The sequence below is a fragment of the Saccopteryx bilineata genome, chromosome 10, assembly GCF_036850765.1.
Source record: "Saccopteryx bilineata isolate mSacBil1 chromosome 10, mSacBil1_pri_phased_curated, whole genome shotgun sequence".
Lineage (NCBI taxonomy): Eukaryota > Metazoa > Chordata > Mammalia > Chiroptera > Emballonuridae > Saccopteryx > Saccopteryx bilineata.
In genome coordinates, this window is record NC_089499.1 from 42,528,693 (window position 1) to 42,549,735 (window position 21,043).

The following is a 21,043-nucleotide window of genomic DNA, read 5'->3' on the forward strand; positions in this document are numbered from 1 at the left end:
CAATTTCAAAACCAATACTTCAGAATAAACTAGAACAAAATTCCCTTTGGAGACTCTGACATGAACAACAATACTCCCCCTGCCTTCAGTCCGATGGCACCCCGCTGGTGTGGCTCACAAGACAACAGCCACCTGAAAGAAGGTGGCAGCCTCTCCACCAAGCCCCAGTGCTGCTTTCTGAGGGACTCCCATGTGCACAGGAGGGGACTACCAGGGGGCAGACACGCTCCTGCCCTCATGAGGACAGAATGGAGTCCAGGAAAATGGTGAGTCTCTAATAGAGAACAAATGAGGAAAAGCCCCTAGGAGAGAGGCCACATACCACAATGTTACGAGCACAGGCTCTGCAGCCAGATCTGGCTTCCAGTCCCAATGCCACTACTTACATCCTTACTGAAGCTCCCAGAGACTCAGCTTCTTCAGCTATAAAACGGGGAAGTCAGGAGACCCACCTCGTGGAGTCCCTGTGAGGATGACCTAAGCCGATGCATGCGAACTCTCAAGAATGAGGGTTTACTATCCTCAGGTCCCCACCACCCCGATACCCCTTCTCCCTCTGGCTTTGGGTCTAAACTCCAACAGGGACACATCTGTCCTTCAGAGCTCCCACCCTGCATGTGGCCCCCTCATAGGGTGTGTTCTAGACTTATCACCAAGGAAATGAGCGTCCCCTACCCTTTCTCTCTTGGCCATGACAGACTATAGCCAAGGTCAGGGACAAATAGAATCAAGAAGGCAATGCAAGTCACAGCCAGTGAGAGAAGCACCTGAGGTACAAAGGGCCTGCTTTGAAACGACGTAGGAGAGGTTCCAGCTGGGTCCCGAGAGGCCTCGCAGCTTCTCCTTTGTGCACTGGGCCCTGAGCCGCCGGGTGAGAAGTAGGACTATCTGGAGGTCTTCATGCTGGGAGGAAGCTGAATCACAGGTGAATATCATGTGCAGGCTCTGGTCAGTAGCCCCAGCCGAGCCTCATCCTTGAGTCATCCCAGCCCAGGCACCAGACATGTGTGTGAAGAAACCACCAGATGACCCCAACCAACCCCGTCATTCAGGGCCACAGGCATCATGGAGCAGAGAGGAGCTATATGCCTACCTCTGTCTAAATACCCAAACCATAGGATCTATGGACCAAATAAAATGGTTGCTGCCTTACACCACTAAGCTATGGGTGATTTCTTAGACAGCTATAGGGAACCAGAGCACTGGCCTTTTATATGCCAAGTTTTTTAAGATCTTCAGCTTACTTTATCTTTACAGCAGTGTCTGAGCTAGGATTTAATATACTTATCTTAGGGATGAGCTCTTTGACTCTCAGAGAAATGATGCAATTTTCCCAATATCCCAAAGCTTCTCAGCGGTATAATCAAGATCCATACATCAAATCAGGATTCATACACCCCACATCAGTCAGCCACGCAGAATTAAGAGAATATTTTCAATAAATCAGATGCTGTACTCAGTGTCTGAAAAGGCCTATTTACCTTATTCTATATGCTGAAAACACTCACCTCTGAATTGTCATTTGGCTGTCAAAAAAAAAATGAAAAATACTAAATCCCATCCACTTGAGTGGGATCGTGTGACTAAGCTAATGGACTAATTCACGTCAAACTGCTCAGCTCAGCTGACAATGGCTCCGTGCACTAAGTCTCTCAGAGAACAGGCAGAATTTGTATCAATCAGATTTTGCAGTGCCTTACCTGAAATAACTGCATGACCACAGTAATTCAGACCCAGGGGCGGGCTGAGGCGGGTGCTCGGATAGATGTGCAGTTTTGCCGGCTGTTCCACATCAGAGAAGGAAGCACTGCAGACAGAGGGAGCTGCTTTGCAAATTCACTTAGAGGTGCTCTGGGAAAATGCTGAAAATAGACACTGGAGAAACCTGGCCGTGATCAGAGGCGCCAAGTGTTCCCCCTGACACATGGACGATGTGTGCTGCGGGCACTCAGCCTACTTCAGCTCGTTTCTCCTGGGGGGACGGCCTGCCTCAGCCCAGACCTTGGGGAGGGAGCCGAGGCAACCCTGCCCTCAAGGAGCCTTCCGAGTCCTGGGCCCAGAATGAAAGTCACCCCCACCGCCAGGCCCAGTGCCCCGCCCAGCTGCAGAACACTGCAGTGGCTCTGTCGTACCGGAGCCTGCAGACCCCAGGTGGGTGTGTGAAGGCAAGTATATTAAGTGCTGCGCATGAGTCCTCAAGGTTCAGTGAGGGAAGAGACCTGTCAGGAGTAAGCAAAGTCCCCAAATATCTCCTCACAGCTGCCACACATGTCCGACTGGATGTGCAAAGGAAGCCCAGCATTCAGACCCGGAAATACAGTATTTACTATAGAGAGGGGGCAGAAGAAGAACCCAGAGAGCACAGCAAGTACTCCATAAAACACCTTCTCCTGTTCATCCCTCTCTCAGGCTGGGTTCCCTCAGAAAGACAAGGATTTGAGCAGAGGTAGTTGATTTAGGAGGTGAGCTCAGGAAAGACCAGTAGGGAAGTGAAGAAGTGACTCAGGAACAAAGGGTGGAAGCAAGTCACCACGATGGGTGAGTACCGCGCAGACCTCCTGGGGAGTTAGTTTTGTGAAAGGGTGCAGTTGTTCCCCCACCGAGGAAGGAGGAAGTGGAGAGAGCAGAGGAGCAGGATACTGATCCAACAACTCCTGTCAGTCACTGGCTGAAGAACCTTCCTGCTGGTTCATTCCCTGAGACTTCTGGCCTGCCGCACAGTCAGGCAGAGGGAGGTCTAGGGGCCATGAAAAGCCCACAAGCAAAGGGCTGCTGGTGCTAGAAGCTGGGCCTCAATACATGGAAATGGCAGGAACAGAGACTACGTGAGCAGGACACCAACAGCGTCTGTTACAAGCACCCTCAATGAGCACACAATCGCCCTACCCACACACTGTGGTTACTGTTTAGTCTTGGTCCAACCTGCATCTTATCGCGTCAGGTGACAAAGCATACTGGACAGGGACAAGGACGGCTATGAGGCCCAGCCTGGAGTGCACATACTCTCTGGGGAGGAGGCCCTTAAGTCTAAGCTATTGATAGTAGGGTCCACCTACTTGCTATCTGCTCCATGCCCAGTCAAATGGCCTTTCTCCATCCTGGACTGGCTATGGGTGGAATAAGGGTACCAGGACAGACCTGCTTTGTTGTGATTCACCCCCCTCTGGTACAGGAAGGTCTGCTCCGAAGCCTCCCAGCAAAAAAAAATAAAATAAAAGAAAGAAAAAGAAAAGTACTTCACAAAAACAGTGCACGCTAGGACTGCCTGAGTGTAACCCCTGACTGTAATTGCTGCCTAATAGTGCCTTATTTGAGAACTTGATATAACCAATTTAAGGCATTGTTTTACCTGAAGAGTGTGAGATAATGCTGAAATGGGAAAAACAAACAGATAGAGAAGATACGAATTTATCCTGAAATGCCAAAGAGATCACAGAACACCATGTCCTACACATCTGTTTTACTCCCCAAATCTTCTGTTACACTTGTCCAGCTGTCCTAGGAATTTCATACAACTTTAGGCTTTTACTGCCATGGTTTAACCTTTCCCAAGTTCAACCATTTCAGAGAATCAGGATGTAAATTCCCCACGAAGGTAGAAAAGATTCCACTTTCTAAAAGATCCCCGAGGACCCACTGGGGCGCCAGAGGAGTGTAGGGGGCCGGAGAAAACGAAGCAGTCTCAGAGAAGGAAGCATTTTAGTAAGCTGAGTTAGAAGAGTGGGCGAGAGAGCAATCCCTCCCACCCGGTTCCTCTCTTTATCCCACACAAGCTGGGTCTGTGTGGGGTTCGCAGGGAAGCTTATTTTAAATTCACAGCCCGTCGTCCATTATAATTGAAAATATGGTGACGCATCAGAGATGATGTTGATTTTAGAATCAGAATGTCAACCCGGTCTTCTCATTTCAGAAATACATACATCCCTTAGTGCCCTGAAGTTACTGTTGGACTGAAATTTTCATAAACTCAACTCCAAATCAAATATTACAAAACTGCCAAAGGTCACTGAACTACTTATGAAGGGGATATACCATTCCCCATTAAATCAAAATATTAAAGTGCATTTTCACCTCAAAGTTACTGAAATTCTTTTTGGAAATTCAGCCTCTCTCTCAGTAATTCCACAAGCTCAGGTGAAGAAAGGGGTTAAAAAGCAACAGACACCTAGGAATTCAAAGCAAAACAAATTAGAAACCCTCATCCCTCTAAATAATCAACGAGAACACTAAGGAAGAATTTTCCATCCAAGGGAAGAGAATTTTATCTCTGAAATATCATACTGACCATAATAAACACTGTAGCCAGTCCGCTGGAGTTTAATCCACACCATCGGGTTATAAACATGAAATGAGGTTATGTTTGCCCCCGACCATGCTATGTCCAGCTCCTCTTCACCACTGAGTGGCAACTGCCTTGTGATGCTGCAGCCCAGTTCCACAGCTTTCCATTCCCTTTCTGTGGCTGAGACTCAGTCCAGTTCATTTTTAAACTTCAGTCTCCTACCTGATCTACATACCTTCTACTCTGCCCCTCCCCAACAAAGGCGAGGCATTCCACAGCCTCATGACGGAGGGGCCTGTGCCTTCTGCTCTCTGCCCCTTCCCTCCACCCGGCTCTTCTGCCCATGGAAAGGGGAAAGAAAAGAGATGTTTCCATACTTAACTGGGCCAAGTATCAGCCCTCTCTTCCGCTGGTAAATGATGTTCCGGCACATGGTTTATTGGCTCAGTGTGGTCTTCCAACATGCCTCCCTGGGAAGGCCTTATTCTACAGAATACTTTCTCTTGTGACATATGACAACCTTTTTTAGCTGTCCACCAACTAGTGGCATTTTCTTCTTTTCCCCCCAAAGGTACTCTGGAAGACTATAATTCCAAAATTGCCTACCCCTTAAGGCAATTTCAGTCTGCAAGCACATATGAGGCTCAATTTTGGGTACCTCTTAGAACCAGGAACTTGAGAGTGACTGAGTGAGTGAGCAAGTGAGTGAGTGAGTATTGCTGGTATTTCAGGAACCTCTTGGCCTGAATGTCCCCCAGTACACCATCTAGAGCTCCGCAGTGCTCAACCCATGGTGGCACTGGATTGGGTCAGCTAAATATTCTTTGTGTAGCTTTAATAAATCATAAGTTTTCCAGGAATATAACCATCCTATGAATTGAGGCCAGAGTATACTTTGTCTTGTTTGAAACGTCACCAGAAGTATTTCACCATTTCTAAACATCTCATCGCCCCAATACTGCCCAAGATACCTGAATTGCGAGTGCAGCGTGCCTGGATCCATCTGCACATGTAGCTGTGGAATTCACAGCAAGCCTCTAATGTACTGCTTCCTCTAGTACAGGTGGGTCTGAACATGATATATTATTGGATTATACATTATTTTCCTTTTAGTTCCTTTATATTTCAGTTAAGACATCATATTGATTTGTTAAATTATGTATACAAGTAATAGTACCAGTAAATTCCATTTCAGGATAATGACAGGGGCACTACGAAATACATGTTGTAAAAAGGGGCCTTTGGCTCTGATCGGGATGAAAGCCAACGGTCTAGATTCATGGTCTCCTTTCTATTCACTCCCCTGCTCTGCACCCTGTTTTACTGAAACCCCGTTGGGTCCAAGCTCCAGCCTTGATATCCACATGCAAGAGTGAACCTAGCTGAGCCAGAGTTACGGGAAGGGGACAGCTCTATCTTGGCCAGGCCACTGCACAAGCCCACTGAGGGAGCGGCAGCGTCACCCACGGAAAAAGCCCACCCCTAGAAGAGGACTTCAGAATCACAGTCAGGGCTGCTAGCCACCTGCCCCACTCTCCACCCCACAGCCCACAGCCCCAGTGGCTCCCCGGGAGGCTCGCTTCTGACCACCAACCTCAGAAGTCCTAGGTTTTGGTTTGGATGGGAAGAGGTGTTTCCCTGTGTGTCATGTCAAAATGGCGATGCTTAGAACTGAACCAGTACATCCTCAGATCCAGAAGTAAATGTTTTTACTTTGGAGAACCCATTTGCTCATTTTTTTTCTAAACTATATACACAGCCTAGAAATCTCAGCAGCCAGAAATCAACACCTCTTCCTGACTGCCTGCTCTCAAACTCATCACACAGGCCTCATCACATGTGGCCATCCCACTGTAATTGATGACAAAGCTTTCCTATTAAAAAAACCCATCCTGGCCTCAAATAACATGCATCTGATATTATAAACTACAAATAGCTTTTAAGGACCTGTTTGGAAAATGCAGCATACTTCACACACATAGGACTTCTACAGTCTGGAGTTTAAGAGAACGCTGACGGGAGCAAGGAGGCCCTGCAGAGACATGGGCGAGTGGGCCGGGCCGAGTGCTAGACCCACAGCTGCTGACGGTTACAACTAAATTCTCATCCGAGCAGGGACAGAAGCTCTCCCAACCATCTGATACTCAACGCTACAGATTAAAGGGGGAGCTCACAACTAAGATATGTCGCCAATGAGAAAGTTAATTTACATTAATTATTCCAGAAGAAACACTCTGGAAATGACCCCCAGAATCATCAGCCTAAAAGATTGAAGGCCCTAACTTGTCTCCTCCCAACAAGTCACCTGCCCCCAGCCTGGCTCCATCTTCCCATGCTTGAATGCACCAGCTCACGCCATTGACCGCCAGAGCCCAACCTCATCATGCTGACCTTTGCTAACCAAATCCTCCTGCTCCACCAGCCCTCCTCTGGTGTGCTGGCACCGGGGAGATAGGTACTGGGGACCCAGAGGGAGGGGGAGAAAATGAAGAAAAACTCAGTCTCAGCCCCACATCCCACATGAGGCAAAGAGCTAAGTCTCAGGGAGCTCCAACCATCGCTAATCCACCTACCCTGTGCTAGACCTAAACTTTGGGGGCACAGGAACGTGGACTGCACAGACCCTGACCCTAAGGAATGCCCCATTTAGTGAGGTGCAAGCAGGCTCTGGTAAGTGACACCACAAGGGGGTGGGGTAAGAGAATGACACCCTGGCCTGGGGCGCGCAGCCCCGGATTCCCAGGAGAGGGTCTGCAGTGGAGGGCGGCGGTCAGGCTGCCGGGCGGGGCAGAGGCGGGGTGGCGGAGGGGGCAGGGCGCACAGCAGCACAGGGCATGACGAGGCCCCGCACGGCAGGGAACTGAGTGCCCTCCACAAGTTGAGGCCGAAGTGTGAGGAACAGTGTGGCGAGAGGATCCACTACTCGCTCGTTCAGGTACTGTGCTGGGTGCTGGGTGCTGGGTGCTGGGTGCTGAATGCTAGACTCTGCTCACACAAACTTCATCTTCTAGCCCAGGCACAGGTGGACACCAGCTATGGGCCTTCTGAGATAAACCAAGGACTGCAGACTTGATCCTCAAAGAGATGAAGCAACATGGAGGAATTCTGAGCAGAGGCGACTGACTGCCCGTGTGTTTGGAAGAGCAAGCAAGGACTGCACAGAGCTGGGTTGAAGAGGGATCACTCGCAAGCTGGTGGGGTACAGAAGTCCAGTCAGGCAAGGAGAGTCCCAATCATCAAGCCTCCCTAAGTGGTGAGGCCCTGGCTCCCACCCTCTGACCCCCTATCCTGAGCTGGCTGAATAAAGGACAAGAGGCAAGGGTGCAGCCCCAGGAAGCAAGGACAAGAGACAGGAGCATCCCAGCACACTGAAGAACATACTAGACTAGAGCAATGATGAAAAGGTTCACTCAACGATGATGAAGGCTCTTCGGACTGCTGAACCAGGTGTGAAGTGCTAGGCACTGCTAGAGACACGCTCCCCTGCCTTCAAGCCGACACGGACCACCTGGGGAGCAGGTGAGTCCTCCAGGAGAGACACCAGGCTGGGCGCCTAGACCCAGGGGTTGCTTCTATGCTTGGGTCTGAGTACAGCCCACAGACCTGTGCCACAAAGGATGGGCAGCAATGCCCTCCTCTGTCCACTGAGGTAGCTACTTAGGTGCTCAGGTGAGTGGGCTGGGGACAAGCAGAGCTCAAAGTCCCCAGAAATTAAGGCTGCCTGGGTCCTGGGAGAGAAGATGTCAAAGTGCACATCTTCACCCACAGCCCCAGAGGCTGCCCATGCCGAGCACCAGGTTGTCTCATGCCGGGACCCAAGACTGAAGACAATTAAGGTCTGCCAGTGCTGGTCATCAGCATGGCAGTGGCCCAGTTTCCTAGGCATCCACGACAGCCACTGCCAACTTCAGATGACTGAAGATATGTCCCATAGACATAGACTCATCCCTAGAGGGTCCACACAGTTGGGCACAGTTTCTGACATCACTCCAATAAGGTTTAAGCACCATAACAGAGAGCCATCTGCCTAACACCGCCACACCATCCAGACAGCCCGCCACACTGCCTAAAGTGCCACCAATGTACGACTGCTCAGCCCCACTTTCTGAATGCAGATGTCACCAGATGAGATCAGGCATTGTTTTCCATTATCTTAGTTTACAAGAAAATGCGTCCTCACTGATAAGATGGTGTCAGGAGAGCTTTAGGGCCGTGGTCTTCAACCACCAATCCACGGACCTCTGCTGGCCCATGAAAGAGTTAACACCCTGATGCTCTAGGAAGATTACGGAGTCAATAGTCATTGAGTTAACACCCTGATGCTCTAGGAAGATTACGGAGTCAATAGTCATTGGGTCTCTCATCTTCATACAACCTCAGGGTGGTTAACTCTTTCATGAACTGGCACAAAGCTTCTGGCAAACCAGCACCAGTCCACAAACACGGCAGCTCCATCTGTTCTATATAGGAGCCCACTGTGTGAACCAGTGACTTATTCTGATCAATAGAAGAGGCAAACTTTTCTAAAGGTGGTTTTATTCACTTTTTCCACTGGATTGAGAAAACAAATTATGAGACGAGGATGATGATGATTCTCATCATTACTGGTAATATGTTAAGGACTAGCTTTAGGGAACAGCCACACTCTACCTCCAAAAGCAGTTCTTAAAGCCACCAAAGTCTAAGTCTTGAAAAGAGAGAGCCTGAGGGGAGGGGTCAGGAAGAGATGTCGAAGGATGAGGATGAAGGAATGGTGGGACAAGATGGGTGCTGAAGGCAACAGTTCTGTCACCCTTCCTTGCCCTCTACCCCTCCCGTGGGCTCCGAGAGGAAGCGGTGGAAGGGCATGTCTGAAAGCAGAACTCCAGGAAAAGCTACGGCTTCAAGCAAAGATCGCTGGCCGGTCTACGATTTGAGTCCTTCTCAGCAGGAGAGCTGTAATTTGACTACTAGAAGATTAAGGTAGAGAAAAGATATGTTCAGAGGAAAACGATACTAGTACAATAAATATGCTTTATTCATGACATCTAAGTAAAAGAATAACTCAATGAAAAGACTTAAATATAATTTTAAAATTAATAATCAAGCAGGATACAACTACCTTGATATTTCTGATGATGGTGCAAAGCTAAAATAATTAGTTTTCCTTTAGGGGAAAAAAAAATTAAAACAAAAGGAAAGCTAGGATGGTAAAATCTATGTCTTGAATGTTAAATTATTTTAACTTTGATTATTAATGATGTTAATCTCTTTCCTGCTCCAAATGACCAGTGTCCTTCCACAAACAAACAAAAACATCAAAAAGGAAGGAAGGGAGGGAGGGAGGAAAGAAAGGAGGGAGAGAGGGAGGGAGGGAAGGAGAGAAGGAGGGAGGGAGGGAGGAAAGAAGGAAGGAAGGAAGGAAGGAAGGAAGGAAGGAAGGAAGGAAGGAAGGAAGGAAGGAAGGAAGGAAGGAAGGAGAAAAGGAGGGAGGGAGGGAGGAAAGAAGGAAGGAAGGAAGGAAGGAAGGAAGGAAGGAAGGAAGGAAGGAAGGAAGGAAGGAAGGAAGGAGAAAAGGAGGGAGGGAGGAGGGAAGGGAAGGAGGGAAGGAAGAGGGAGGAGGGAGGGAGGAGGGAGGGAGAAAGAAAAAAAAGAAAGAGATAAGTAGAGAGAGAGGGAAGGGAGGAAGGGGGAGGGAGGGAGAAAGCTCTTGAGACAGCATGAACTACAGACTGAATACTTTCATTGCCCAGCATTCCTGTGAATATTCTAAGAGATAGATGGCTTATCTTTCAGTTCTTGGCTCTATATCCTGCTTCTTAATGCCTCCCAGACAGGACCTGGATGGGAGAAGATGGGGCAATTTCCAACAAACAGATACATGCCAAGAAGTGTTGGCAGAGCATAATAAACTGAGATTCTAGGACTGTCTGGGCTTAAACTATCCTTGCACATTCACTTAGAGCAGTGGTCCTCAACCTTTTTTGGGCCACAGACCAGTTTAATGTCAGAAAATATTTTCACGGACCAGCCTTTAGGGTGAGACAAATAAATGTATCACATGACCGAGACAAGCATCAAGAGTGAGTCTTAGATGGATGTAACAGAGGGAATCTGGTCATTTTTTAAAAATAAAACATTGTTCAGACTTAAATATAAATAAAACAGAAATAATGTAAGTTATTTTTTCTTTCTCTGCAGACCAGTACCAAATGGCCCACAGACCGATACCAGTCGTGGCCTGGGGGTTGGGGACCACTGGCTCAGAGGATCAGAGTAAGTGATTTTCAAACTCCAGAGGCAAGGAGAAGACTCCTCACACTCCAAAACTGTTCCCCTACACTCTTTCCTAACCATTAGTTATTCATTCCTCTGGGTTAACATTTCCCTTGATAGGTTTAAAAATACTATCAATAGGATAGGCTGTTACACTGCATCTCAAGGAGCCTGCTTTGTAGAACACAGTGAATATATGCCCCTTGGAGAGCACTTGTAGGTTTCAGAATTTAAAGGAGCAAAAAAAGTTGGGAAAATACACTCAGAAGCTCCACCCACCAAACACACACCCAATCAAGCTACAAGCAAATGCTTGCTGAGTCTCCTCCCAAGTTTTCAGAGCTTTCATAAATCAAGCTCCACCTCCACCCCAATCCTCATCCTCTCCCCTGTGTATCTAACTCCAGGAGGACCGGGGCAATGACACAAAGTCCTGCAAATAGGAATGGCTGCCTAGGACATGAGGCACCTCTGGTGACAAGCTACAGCAGAAGATCCAGCTTAGGAAACTTTTATGAAAAACAGACTTTCAGCCAGATGGAGAATCCTTTCTCTCTCAGGCCCTCGGTCTCCATCCCAGCAGGCAAAGGGACCAGTCCCTGAACCCCAGCCAGGCAGGCCTCAAGAAAGATCCCAGAGGAAGAGGCTAGAACCATTTCCCTCTCTCTGTGGCTCCCTGGTCTCCTTCCCAAGTTCTCATTCATCGTCGTCAGTGTCCACACGGTCAAGGGAAGAAGGTTAAAGGAGGAGCAGCAGGTGGCCCAGGGGAAGAAGGCCCTCCAGATGCTAGAGTGAGGCAGTAAATTCTCATCACGCACTCCCTCTTGGAAATTCCCTGTCCACAGCCAAACCTAGAGTTTGCTGGGGTGTACTTTCTGATATAAGGCAGAAGTTTCCTCAGAGCATTGGGCCTGAGCATCAGGCAAAGCGTCTCTGGCTTCAGGTATGGAGTGACATGCTAAGTGTTTCCTGGCAGAGGAGAGAGAGACCCCGGGCACCTACTCCTGTTCTCAAACTACATAGTCCAGGATATGTGCTGCAGAGGAAATCATAAATAATTTACTAGAAGACCGGGACTTCAATACTTTTGAAGTGTTTCATTTCACGTCCCTTGCAACTTTGATATATGTACTTACTTAACAAGGGTCTGGGGAGGGTTAATTGAATTAATATATGTAAAGTGCTTTGAGTCTGAAAAGAATATGCAATATAAATGGAAGTGTCACTAAAAAGGTTAATCTAATTTACATCTAACACTTTCAGTTCATAGTGTTAATGAACTATATCCTTTTAGAGAGTGATTAATTTATAGAAATGTGATTATTTTTCTTAATGCTATATATGGGTCAGCTTCTCCTATTACTGTATCTAACTTTGTAAGAGAATTTAGCATTTTATAAATTAAAATAATAAATCAAATACCCATATAATGGTTATAACTCATTAATTACTAAGAGACATGCATTAGATTAACATTTATCTGTTTTAATGAATTTGCTACAATGCAGTTATCCATGCAAATTGGAAAATGACATATACGCTTGACGCAGTATTAACAGTTTTGAGTGGTTCTTTCCTAAAAATCTATGGGCCTGCAACTGCTGCATTCCTTGTGTCACCATGGTGACCACAGCTGTATGACATACGCAGGCTATGCATCACAGAACTGGGAAGGGAATTAATACTAAATTCACACTCTCCTGAAAACATAATTAACTAAGGTGCTAAGATAGTATAAAGACAGAAAGATGTTTCACTGGGGGGCTTGAGTTTCTACACAAATTTCTTAAATCTGATTAATTTATTTTCTTAGGCACTTGATCCTTTCAAAAGGCATTCAGAGCCACTTCCATGTGGATGCTCAGAACTTTCTTGGGTAGAGAAGGGAGGTCCTGTTTTATCCTTTCTGCACATGGAAAAGCAAGTCCCTAAGGGCTGAGTGATCTGCCCCATGCCTCACACTGATCAGGTCACATGACTTGGAGACCATGCCTTTACTCATTCTCCACAGTGATTTTCTTGTCAGCCTTGTTTCAAGACTGCAGATTTGTTTAGCTATCTAATACAGTAGACATCATGGAAATACAAAGAAAAGTTGCAAAAAATAATGTGCTTTTTAACTGACAAAAGTTCTGTCAAACTTTAGCCAAGTCAGCACTTTTAGAAGTAAGGAAAGTGGCATTGAAGTTTTTCCCAGTGAGAATTCCAGTGGTATCTGCTGAACCCAACTCCCTCATACATTAGTGTATGATTCATGTTCTCCTGCCTCATCCGCAGAGCTGAGGAGTTTCAACCTTTACAAAGTGAATGCTGCATTGGTTTGGAAAGACAGTCTGACAAGTAAAGGAGAGAGGACTGATGAACAGTACTTACTAAGGACTGATGAATAGTACTTACTAGTGACCAAAGGCAGAAAGTGGCACTGACTGGGAAACTGTGCATGTGCAGAGTCCTGAGGGACTCACTGCGAGTGTGAGGGGCATCACACTGGCTTACTGTCACTCCCTCAACACTCAGCCTTCGCTGTGGGCCCTGGACAGTGCTGGAAACTGGTCACACAGAGGTGGCGAGGACCATTCCCCATCAAGGGCTCACGGTCTGCCTGGGCCGCAAGGAAGGCTGTCGGCACTGTTATGGAAACTAGAGGTGGTAAAATATAGAGGGACAAGTCCTCACCTGGGAATGGCCTTGCAACACGCAAAGAAATAAAGCATTCCCTGGGGAACTGTTAGCAGTCGAGGGGAGCACTCCTCCACCTTGGCTGGGTGTCAGAAGCACCTGAGAGCTTTAAATGAAACTGCAGATCCTAGCCTGGAGCAATTACACCAGTATCTCAGGGGGCAGGTCCCAGGCATCAGTGTTTATTTTAAAACTTTCTCTAGTGGTTCCGCTGCACAGACAGGGTTGAGAATCACGGGCACAATGAGTAAGATGGTAGACTCTGAAACAGGACTTTGTGGACTCAAACCCCAGTTGTTTCAGTAGTTGGGTGAACTAGATAAGCAGCTTAGCCTTCCTGGCCTGTTTCCTCACCTGTAATATGGGGATAATAAGATTGAGTAGCTATAATGCACAGTCTACCCGTTTCCCATAAGTGATCAAGTTCCCCAATAGTCCGTATCATGTGCAATGTTTGCCCTAAGAGAATGTGAGCTCTCTGATATCTGGAACTTACTTTATCTTTTCATTTCCCCCACAGAGAATAACAGGAGACTGTGAAGTAGCTATTGGTGGATAAGGCTAAAGAACAGAGCCCAGTGCATGTTTGGATTGGCCTACCTCTCCACCCCAGGCATTCTCCTCTGAACAGCACCCTCCTTGCCTTCGGCCTGTTGTTCCTCCGGAGTTCATAGTGTGACTGTTAGGGATGAATGTTTGTGTCCCCCAATATTCGTATGTTGAAACCCGAACCCCAACTTGATGGTGTTAAGAGGCAGGGCCTTTAGGAAGTAATTAGGATTAGATGAGTTCAGAAGGATGGAGCTCTCACAAGTGGGGTTACTACCCTTACAGGGGTCATGAGATCTTACTTCCTGCCTCTGCATTCCACATGTGAGGATACAATGAGAAGTTGGTAGTCTGCTACTTAGAAGAGAGCTCTCACCGGAATCTGACCATGCTGATCTTGAACTTTCAGCCTTCAGAACTACGGAAATAAACTTCTGTCATTTAGAAGCTATCCAGTCTATGGTATTTCTGTTACAGCAGCCCCAGCTGATGAAGACAGTGAGCCTCTGTCTCATTCAGTGCCAATGTCTTCAACTCAGCACTCCTCCCCTAGTTCAGTCCTCTCATGGTCCATCCTCAAACATACCATTCCAATGGAACCATTTCCATAGGGTTCAATTAGTGGTGGGCTAAATAACACAAAGTAAAAATAATAATGTTTCAAGCTGTCACTTGGTTGTCATAGCATCGGTTACCCCCTTCCATATAAACATGTATCATCACAGAGATGGTCTTAAATAAGCAAACAAACAAGTGCTTCTCTGATTCCTGGGACAGTAGGTTGGGAGGAATGCTAACTGAGCAGTGGACCTCTCCTTACAACCCAAATCATACCACAGAAGCCCCTCCTCCAGAGACTGGAACCCCACCCCTCCAGGGATGGTGCACGGAGACATGTTTCTTTATATAATGCACAGTGCCAAGTCCTTACAATGAGTTGGCCCTGCATTAAGTGCAATGACTTTTGAGAACTGGGCCTGGCCTCAAAGGCATACATAAACTAGTGAAAAGGGTTCAGTTCAAGCCAAATGTGTGTGTGCATATAAATGTGTACTTATATTTATATATGATATCTCTACACCTATACACTTGCACACAAAAAGTGAGACAAAAAACAAAAACAAACAAAGCAGAGAGAACAGAGTTTGAGCTAAGAGAAGATATGAACAAAGCTACTGAATTGCCAAGGGATCAGAAAGGAGGGATTTCACCAAATCTCAGACACCAGAGCCCAAAATCTAAGCAATCTGCATTTACAGTCTGTTGTATTTAGTGCTGCCATGCAGTGATTTCTAAACACTATCCTGATTTCTAAGTGATTTCTAAACACTATCCTGACAACCATTTTGCAAGGTAGATCTCTGCATCCCCGTTTTATAGGTAAGGAAACAGGCTCAAAGGGGTTAGCTAATTTGCCCAAGATTACCATGCTAGGAAGCAGCAAAGCCACAATTAAAACCCAGATTTCACTGGCTATTAAGCCCAAACTGTACTTAATATAGAAGAGGAGAAAACATCCAAAATGTCTAGGTCATGAAATGATAACATTACAGTCACTACTAACTGCTCAGCTTACATTGGGGGGCCAGGCAGCAAGGTGGCCCAAAAGATGCACGGTGAGTCAGGATACAGATTCCAGGCATCAGGGTTCAAAGAGCAGTGCTGGAGCCAAACAAGGCACACAGGCACACCAGAGGGAAAGCCACAGTCTTCTGGGGGTAACCAGCCTGATGGACCAGTCTGGAAAGGTTCCTGGGGAGATCATGCCTAAGCCTGTCCGTGTCTTGAGAAACAGAGGAAACTAGGCTGAGAAAGACATAGTCCAGAGCAGTGTTTTACAACCAGTGTGCCGTGACATGGTCAAGTGTGCTGTGGGGAAATTAAACATGGGTCCCCAAACTACAGCCCGCGTGCTGGATACACCCCGTGGAGGCTATTTATCCGGCCGCCGCCAGCCGCCTCCATCCGAACATAAACATTCCCCTCACAATCCTTCCAGCTATCAGCGACAGGAAGAGTGGAGGCATAGGGAACGCTCACTGACCAATCACCTTCTAGGATTCATCCCGACCACTAGCGATGAACCAATAGTAGGCCGCCTCTCATCCACACCCAGGAAGGTCCCCGCTCGGGCTGTCGCGTACTTGTCATTGTGTGGCCGCAGCAAGTAGTGAGTAGTTGAAGCTGCTACTCCTCCCCATGGTCCCGATTTCTAATCCTGGTCAGGACTGGAGGTAAATGTTGCCACCACTAGATGAAGCCTCAGCCTCAGCTGGTTATGTCTATCCTGATGGTGTATATAGATATTTGACCTTTTTCTTTTTAAAAGAGGCCCCCTCAGAGGGTGATATACAATGCATCACAATGTTATCTAACTTTAAAGCTAAAGTTTGCTGATCTTCCTTTGGACAGTTTTTGGTTATCTGTTGCCAAGGAGTTCCCCATTCTGGCCAACAAAGCTATTTTGACATTGCTCCCATTTTCAACCACATATCTATGTGAGCTGAGCCTCTCAAGCTTGACTGTGATAAAAACTAAAAACAGAGAGAGACTAAGAACTGTTGAGGAAGAGCTTCGTGTGTGTCTTTCTACCATTCCTGCCAGGATACCCCTTTTGTGTTCATCGAAACAGGCCCAGGTTTCACACTAAGTGAGTATAAATACATTTAGAAACTATATTATTAACTATATGTATACTATGTACTGTGTTAGAGTGTCACTTTGTGTTATTTTGGTAGGTGGTGTGCCCCAGGATTTTGTAAATGTAAAAAATATGCCGCAGCTCAAAAAAGGTTGAAAATCACTGGTCCAGAGGATTGGGGCAGGAATGAGCACATCCTGGTCCAGGAACCGCAGGTGAGTCAGGGTGACAGCCGCTCAGTGTACCCCCTCTGATGCATTGCTGAGGGCTTTTGGTCGTTTGTAAGAAATAACTTTCATGCCCGTAGGAGAAACATGCTACTTGGCCAGACATGATTTAGAACAATTCACCATAAAAATTCTATACCACCTTCACCCCTGCAGGAAGCTCTGCAATGTGCCATTTGGAATATGCAAGCATGGTTTTTGAATCTGTCGGAGGGAGGATGAGGCTGCTGCTCAAAGCAAAAACACTGGTTGCCGTTGATAAAAGCAATGACCACTTTCCTCACCTCGCCAGCAGGTTCTGAGCAACATCCCTGGACTCTCCTACTGCTATGGGCAGGACCATGGGGCTCATGGGGAACTCAGATATACAATCAGCTCAGCTTCCCTGTGGTTGCTAGATCTGCGTTTGAAACCAAAGGGGAGAACATCTGATGATAGTCAGGCGGCACCGGGCAGATGATCCTTCTTATTCTTACCCCAGCACCATGCCCTCTACTGGTAGTCTTGACAAGTCATTTACCCTGTCTCATACTTAGTTCTTCATCTGTGAAATGGGCTGACACCAACCTCGCGGGGGTTGTAAAATTGGAGGCAACTTTAGGTAAAGGGATTAGCACAGTGCCTGTTACATACTAAGGAGGTGTTCCATAAACTACAATTACTACAGTTATACTACTGTTATAATTCTGCTCTGTTTTCTCCCCTCCCTATTACCAAGTGCTGCCTTTGCATACCCTCTTTCTATTTCCATCTCCCATGTGTCTATTCCCACCACATAGTATTCTACTTTAGAAAGATCTTGTTTGCTGTTACTCTTAAAATTTCCACATAAAAGTCTTGTTTCTCCAACTAGATAAAAAATCTCAACAAAAGCCAGGGATGAGATGGGCATAGGGAGAGGTCTCCTGATATGGACTAAGGACCCTTTAGAGATCTGAGCCTGGCTCTGGGTACACAGGTGGGCACTATAACAGCTGATGGACTATACCCAGGTACTCTCTTGAACAACCTATGCCTGGGTGTTGAGAACTGTAAAGGAATTGTGTACCAGGTCTTTGAAACCTGAGGCCACTGACACATCACTAAATCTAGCACAAACCTTAAGATGTTTATCTAGATTGCACTGTCTTCTTTTGCTGGGATAAGACATATCTTTCTCTGTCCCAGAGACTATTTGGGTCCATAACACCTTCCCAGTTTTGTTCATAAAACAGGTGCATGGAACTCATCTTTTCAAGAAGTGCTTGTCCTTTTCGAATAGTCACTATATGGGTGAGTACAGGGAAGCGGTTTTAATAACTGTCTGGCCACTGTAGTATTTCCAAAATCAGGAATATGTTTATGCTGAAAGAGCAGTAATTCTGTGAAAGCCCTAAACAGTTGCTGTGATTAGCTACTCAATTTTCTACAGCAAGAAGCAAGGAACACAAAAGCAGAACAAGCTGTGTACCACAGAAACGATATCTTACATGAGCCCAACGCCGGGAGGGCGTGCTTCCAGACAGTTGTCCGGAGGGTGCATTCAACTCTGCCAGGCAGCGTGACGCCACACTCCCAATTTTCTTCTACACATGAATACAGAATTGTATAGAAGAAGAAAGCTATTTTTTATTCAATATTCTTCACAAGCCTTCCTGACTTCTCTTTTTCAGTGATGGGAATAATAATGATATAAACCTTAGCAATGGCAGTCAGTGGCAGGGTGCATTATTATGAACCTTACCTTTATGATCTCAAATATTCTTCAGACATTATAGGAGATTTGAAAATGTAAAATTCAAGTGCACTGTAATAAGGAAAGTCGGTCCTATAAATACCAACTAATGTGTCATAATAAACGTTTCTGTTTTGATCAAATACTACTCATTTGTCTTTTTTAAAAAAAGAAAAAAGAAATGCTGCTAACAGCGCTCTTTGCAGCCCCCCAGTGGTTGGAAGAAGTAAGAAGAAGTGGGGTATCACCCGGCAGAGCCGGCCAACTTTTTACACTGGAAAGACAAACGGCTTCCTTTCACTATGAAATGAATAGATATGTCCTAAGCGGGAATATAAAAAGTGTTGGTTAAAATGAACATAATTGTTCACATAAACACGAATCACTGAGAGCCTGGATTTTTTTCCTTTTTAGTATTCCTTATTTCTACAAAGCTTTCCAGTCTGACCCAAGAACTGTGCAACACATGTGCACACCAAGTCTTCCCACACAAGTGTGTCCCCTTTCTTCTCTGCTGTGACCCCCCCTCATCGTAGACATTGCTTATACATACACCATTTGCTTTTCTACGAAGTGATGGAAAATCATCAAAAATATGTCATTTGCCTGTTTAATTGTCTATATTGGGGAAGAGGTTTGGAAGTTCATTGGTTTTTATTTGTTTTCACCAAGTCTCTCAGAATGACCCCTTCCTATCAGCAACTTATTTTAATAATAAGTTTTTCTTTATCGTCCCCCAAATAGAAACAGCCTCTCCACTATGGGAGAGGTGGGGAGAACTTGATGAAAAGAAGTGGTGTCTGCTGATGAAACAGTTTGGAAACAATGTCGCCAAAAGAATTAAAAGATTACAGGAGAAATAGAAACTCTGCTATTGTCAAATCTATCACTCGAGCTGCAAAAGAGGCATTTCCCATGCTCAGAGAAGGTTAATGGTCTCACTCTTCTCATCCTCCAGAGAATAATTAAACCAGGTATACATTCCCTCCCTGACTGGTAAGCTATGGCTCAAAGCCAGCTTGCAAATCAGGTTGCCTCTAACAGGGAGCCTCTTTACCTACAGATGCAAACCCCTCTACCCTCTGATGATGGTCGGAGAAGATTCCAGTGACCATGTTACCTGGCAGATTTGGTCACAGCCGTCAAACCAAACGCACGCCCTCCTTGTCAACAGCGCACAGAATCAACAAGTTATCACAAAGCTGGGCGCTCGAGCCCAGATCTATACTGCATCCCCTGCGCCCGCCGCCACCCACCCTCGTTTTGCTCCTCGCCTGCCTCTCCCTAAAAGGTCCTGCATGCACGTGACCTCCTTTTTCATATCCGCCCTCCAGGCGCCCCCATTCCAGCGCTTCTCCCCGCTCTCCCAAGCAGCTGTCAAACTCCGCTGTGCGTCAGCCTAGTCTCCAGACAGCACCGGGCGTTCGCCGAGATCTTGCTTTTTCGGGGCGGGTATGGTGGGGACAAGATCTCCTACCCAACAGGGGAGGGAGGGGAGGGGCGCCAGGTTAGGCTTCCCTGTCCTCCGGAGCCGGAGCGCAGTCGGAGAGGCAGTGGGGAGCGTCACACGCTGCACTTCTTCCAGACTCCGTAGCCCACCCAGAGGGCGCGCGCTCCCAGGGGAGCCAGACCTGCCCTGGGCGAGCCTGAGGCGAGCCAGGGGGGCTTCCCCTGCAGCCCGCAAGTTTCCACCCCATCCCCGAGCTGGGAGAAGAGCTCTGCTCCCTCCTTTGAGGGCACTGCCACTGATTCTTCCCTCCCGGCTGGAGCAGACAATCGCCTCTGCTCCCCGCGCCAGCGTCCTGCTCGAGCCGTTCGGAGTCGGAGCCCGCGACTCACCCACTACGCCCCCACCCCAGCGCAAACAGCCCCCAAAGTTGTCCGCACTCCCCCAAGCTCGGTCCCTGGACCCCGCCCAGAAGTGAGCCGGAGTCTGCAGGTGAAACCTCCCTGGTCCCCGGCGCAGGGCGCTCACTTCGGGCACCCCGGCCGCTCCGAGGCCCGGCAAGCTGCGGCAACGGGGTTGAGCAAACGTAGCGTGAGCCCGGGTCCCCGCCGCGCGCACCCTCCAGCCTGGCCCAGCTCCCCACTCCGAGAGAAGGAAACTTCCCCAGCACCCACCTTTAGCCGCGAGGAGGCGGCGCCGCCGGCTGCTCCCGCCGCCGCCGCCGCGGCCGCTCCCCACGCCCAGCGCCAGCAGGAGCAGCGCCCAGCACAGCCTCCCAGCCAGCATCCTCGCCGCCGCCGCCGAGCCGGCTCTGCCGCCTGCTGTCCGCGCCGGCTGCGCCTCCCGGTGCCCGCCCGGCCGCGGGCCGCCTCGCCTTTTCCGCTGCGTGCGCTTCGTGCGCCGCCGCGCTCGGCCTCCGGTGCCGCCGCCGCCGCCGCGCGGTTCGCTCGCCGACTGGAGCCGCGCTCACTGGCTCGGACCCGGAGCGGCTCCGGCGCTCACCCCGGGACGGCCCGTGACGTCACGGAGGGAGGGAGGCGGCTCCTGCATATTCATGAGACGTGGACACCGGCCCCGGCTTCCGCGCTCCCGGCTCCGCGGCCCCGACCCCAACTTTCCTGCTTCCTCGTCACGCTCAGTCTTCTGCTCCAGCCAGGACTCAGCTCCCGGAGCCCCTGGTGGGGGGCTCCGGGGAGCCCTCCGGCCCGCGCCCCAGCTCCGGCGCTCCAAATGATCGCCTCAGGGGGTG

At 48.1% G+C, this 21,043-nt stretch overlaps 1 protein-coding gene across 2 annotated transcripts in view; it reads right to left on the reverse strand.

Moving 5' to 3' along the window:
• Nucleotides 1-20,813, reverse strand: part of CLSTN2 (calsyntenin 2) — a 662,061-nt gene extending 641,248 nt beyond the window's left edge. For both annotated transcript variants that reach the window (XM_066244545.1, XM_066244544.1), the window contains exon 1: nt 20,469-20,813. In XM_066244545.1, the coding sequence (XP_066100642.1) occupies nt 20,469-20,580 (112 nt within the window). In that variant the 5' untranslated portion in view covers nt 20,581-20,813. The remainder of the gene's footprint in view (nt 1-20,468) is intronic.
• Nucleotides 20,814-21,043: the final 230 nt, after the last annotated feature.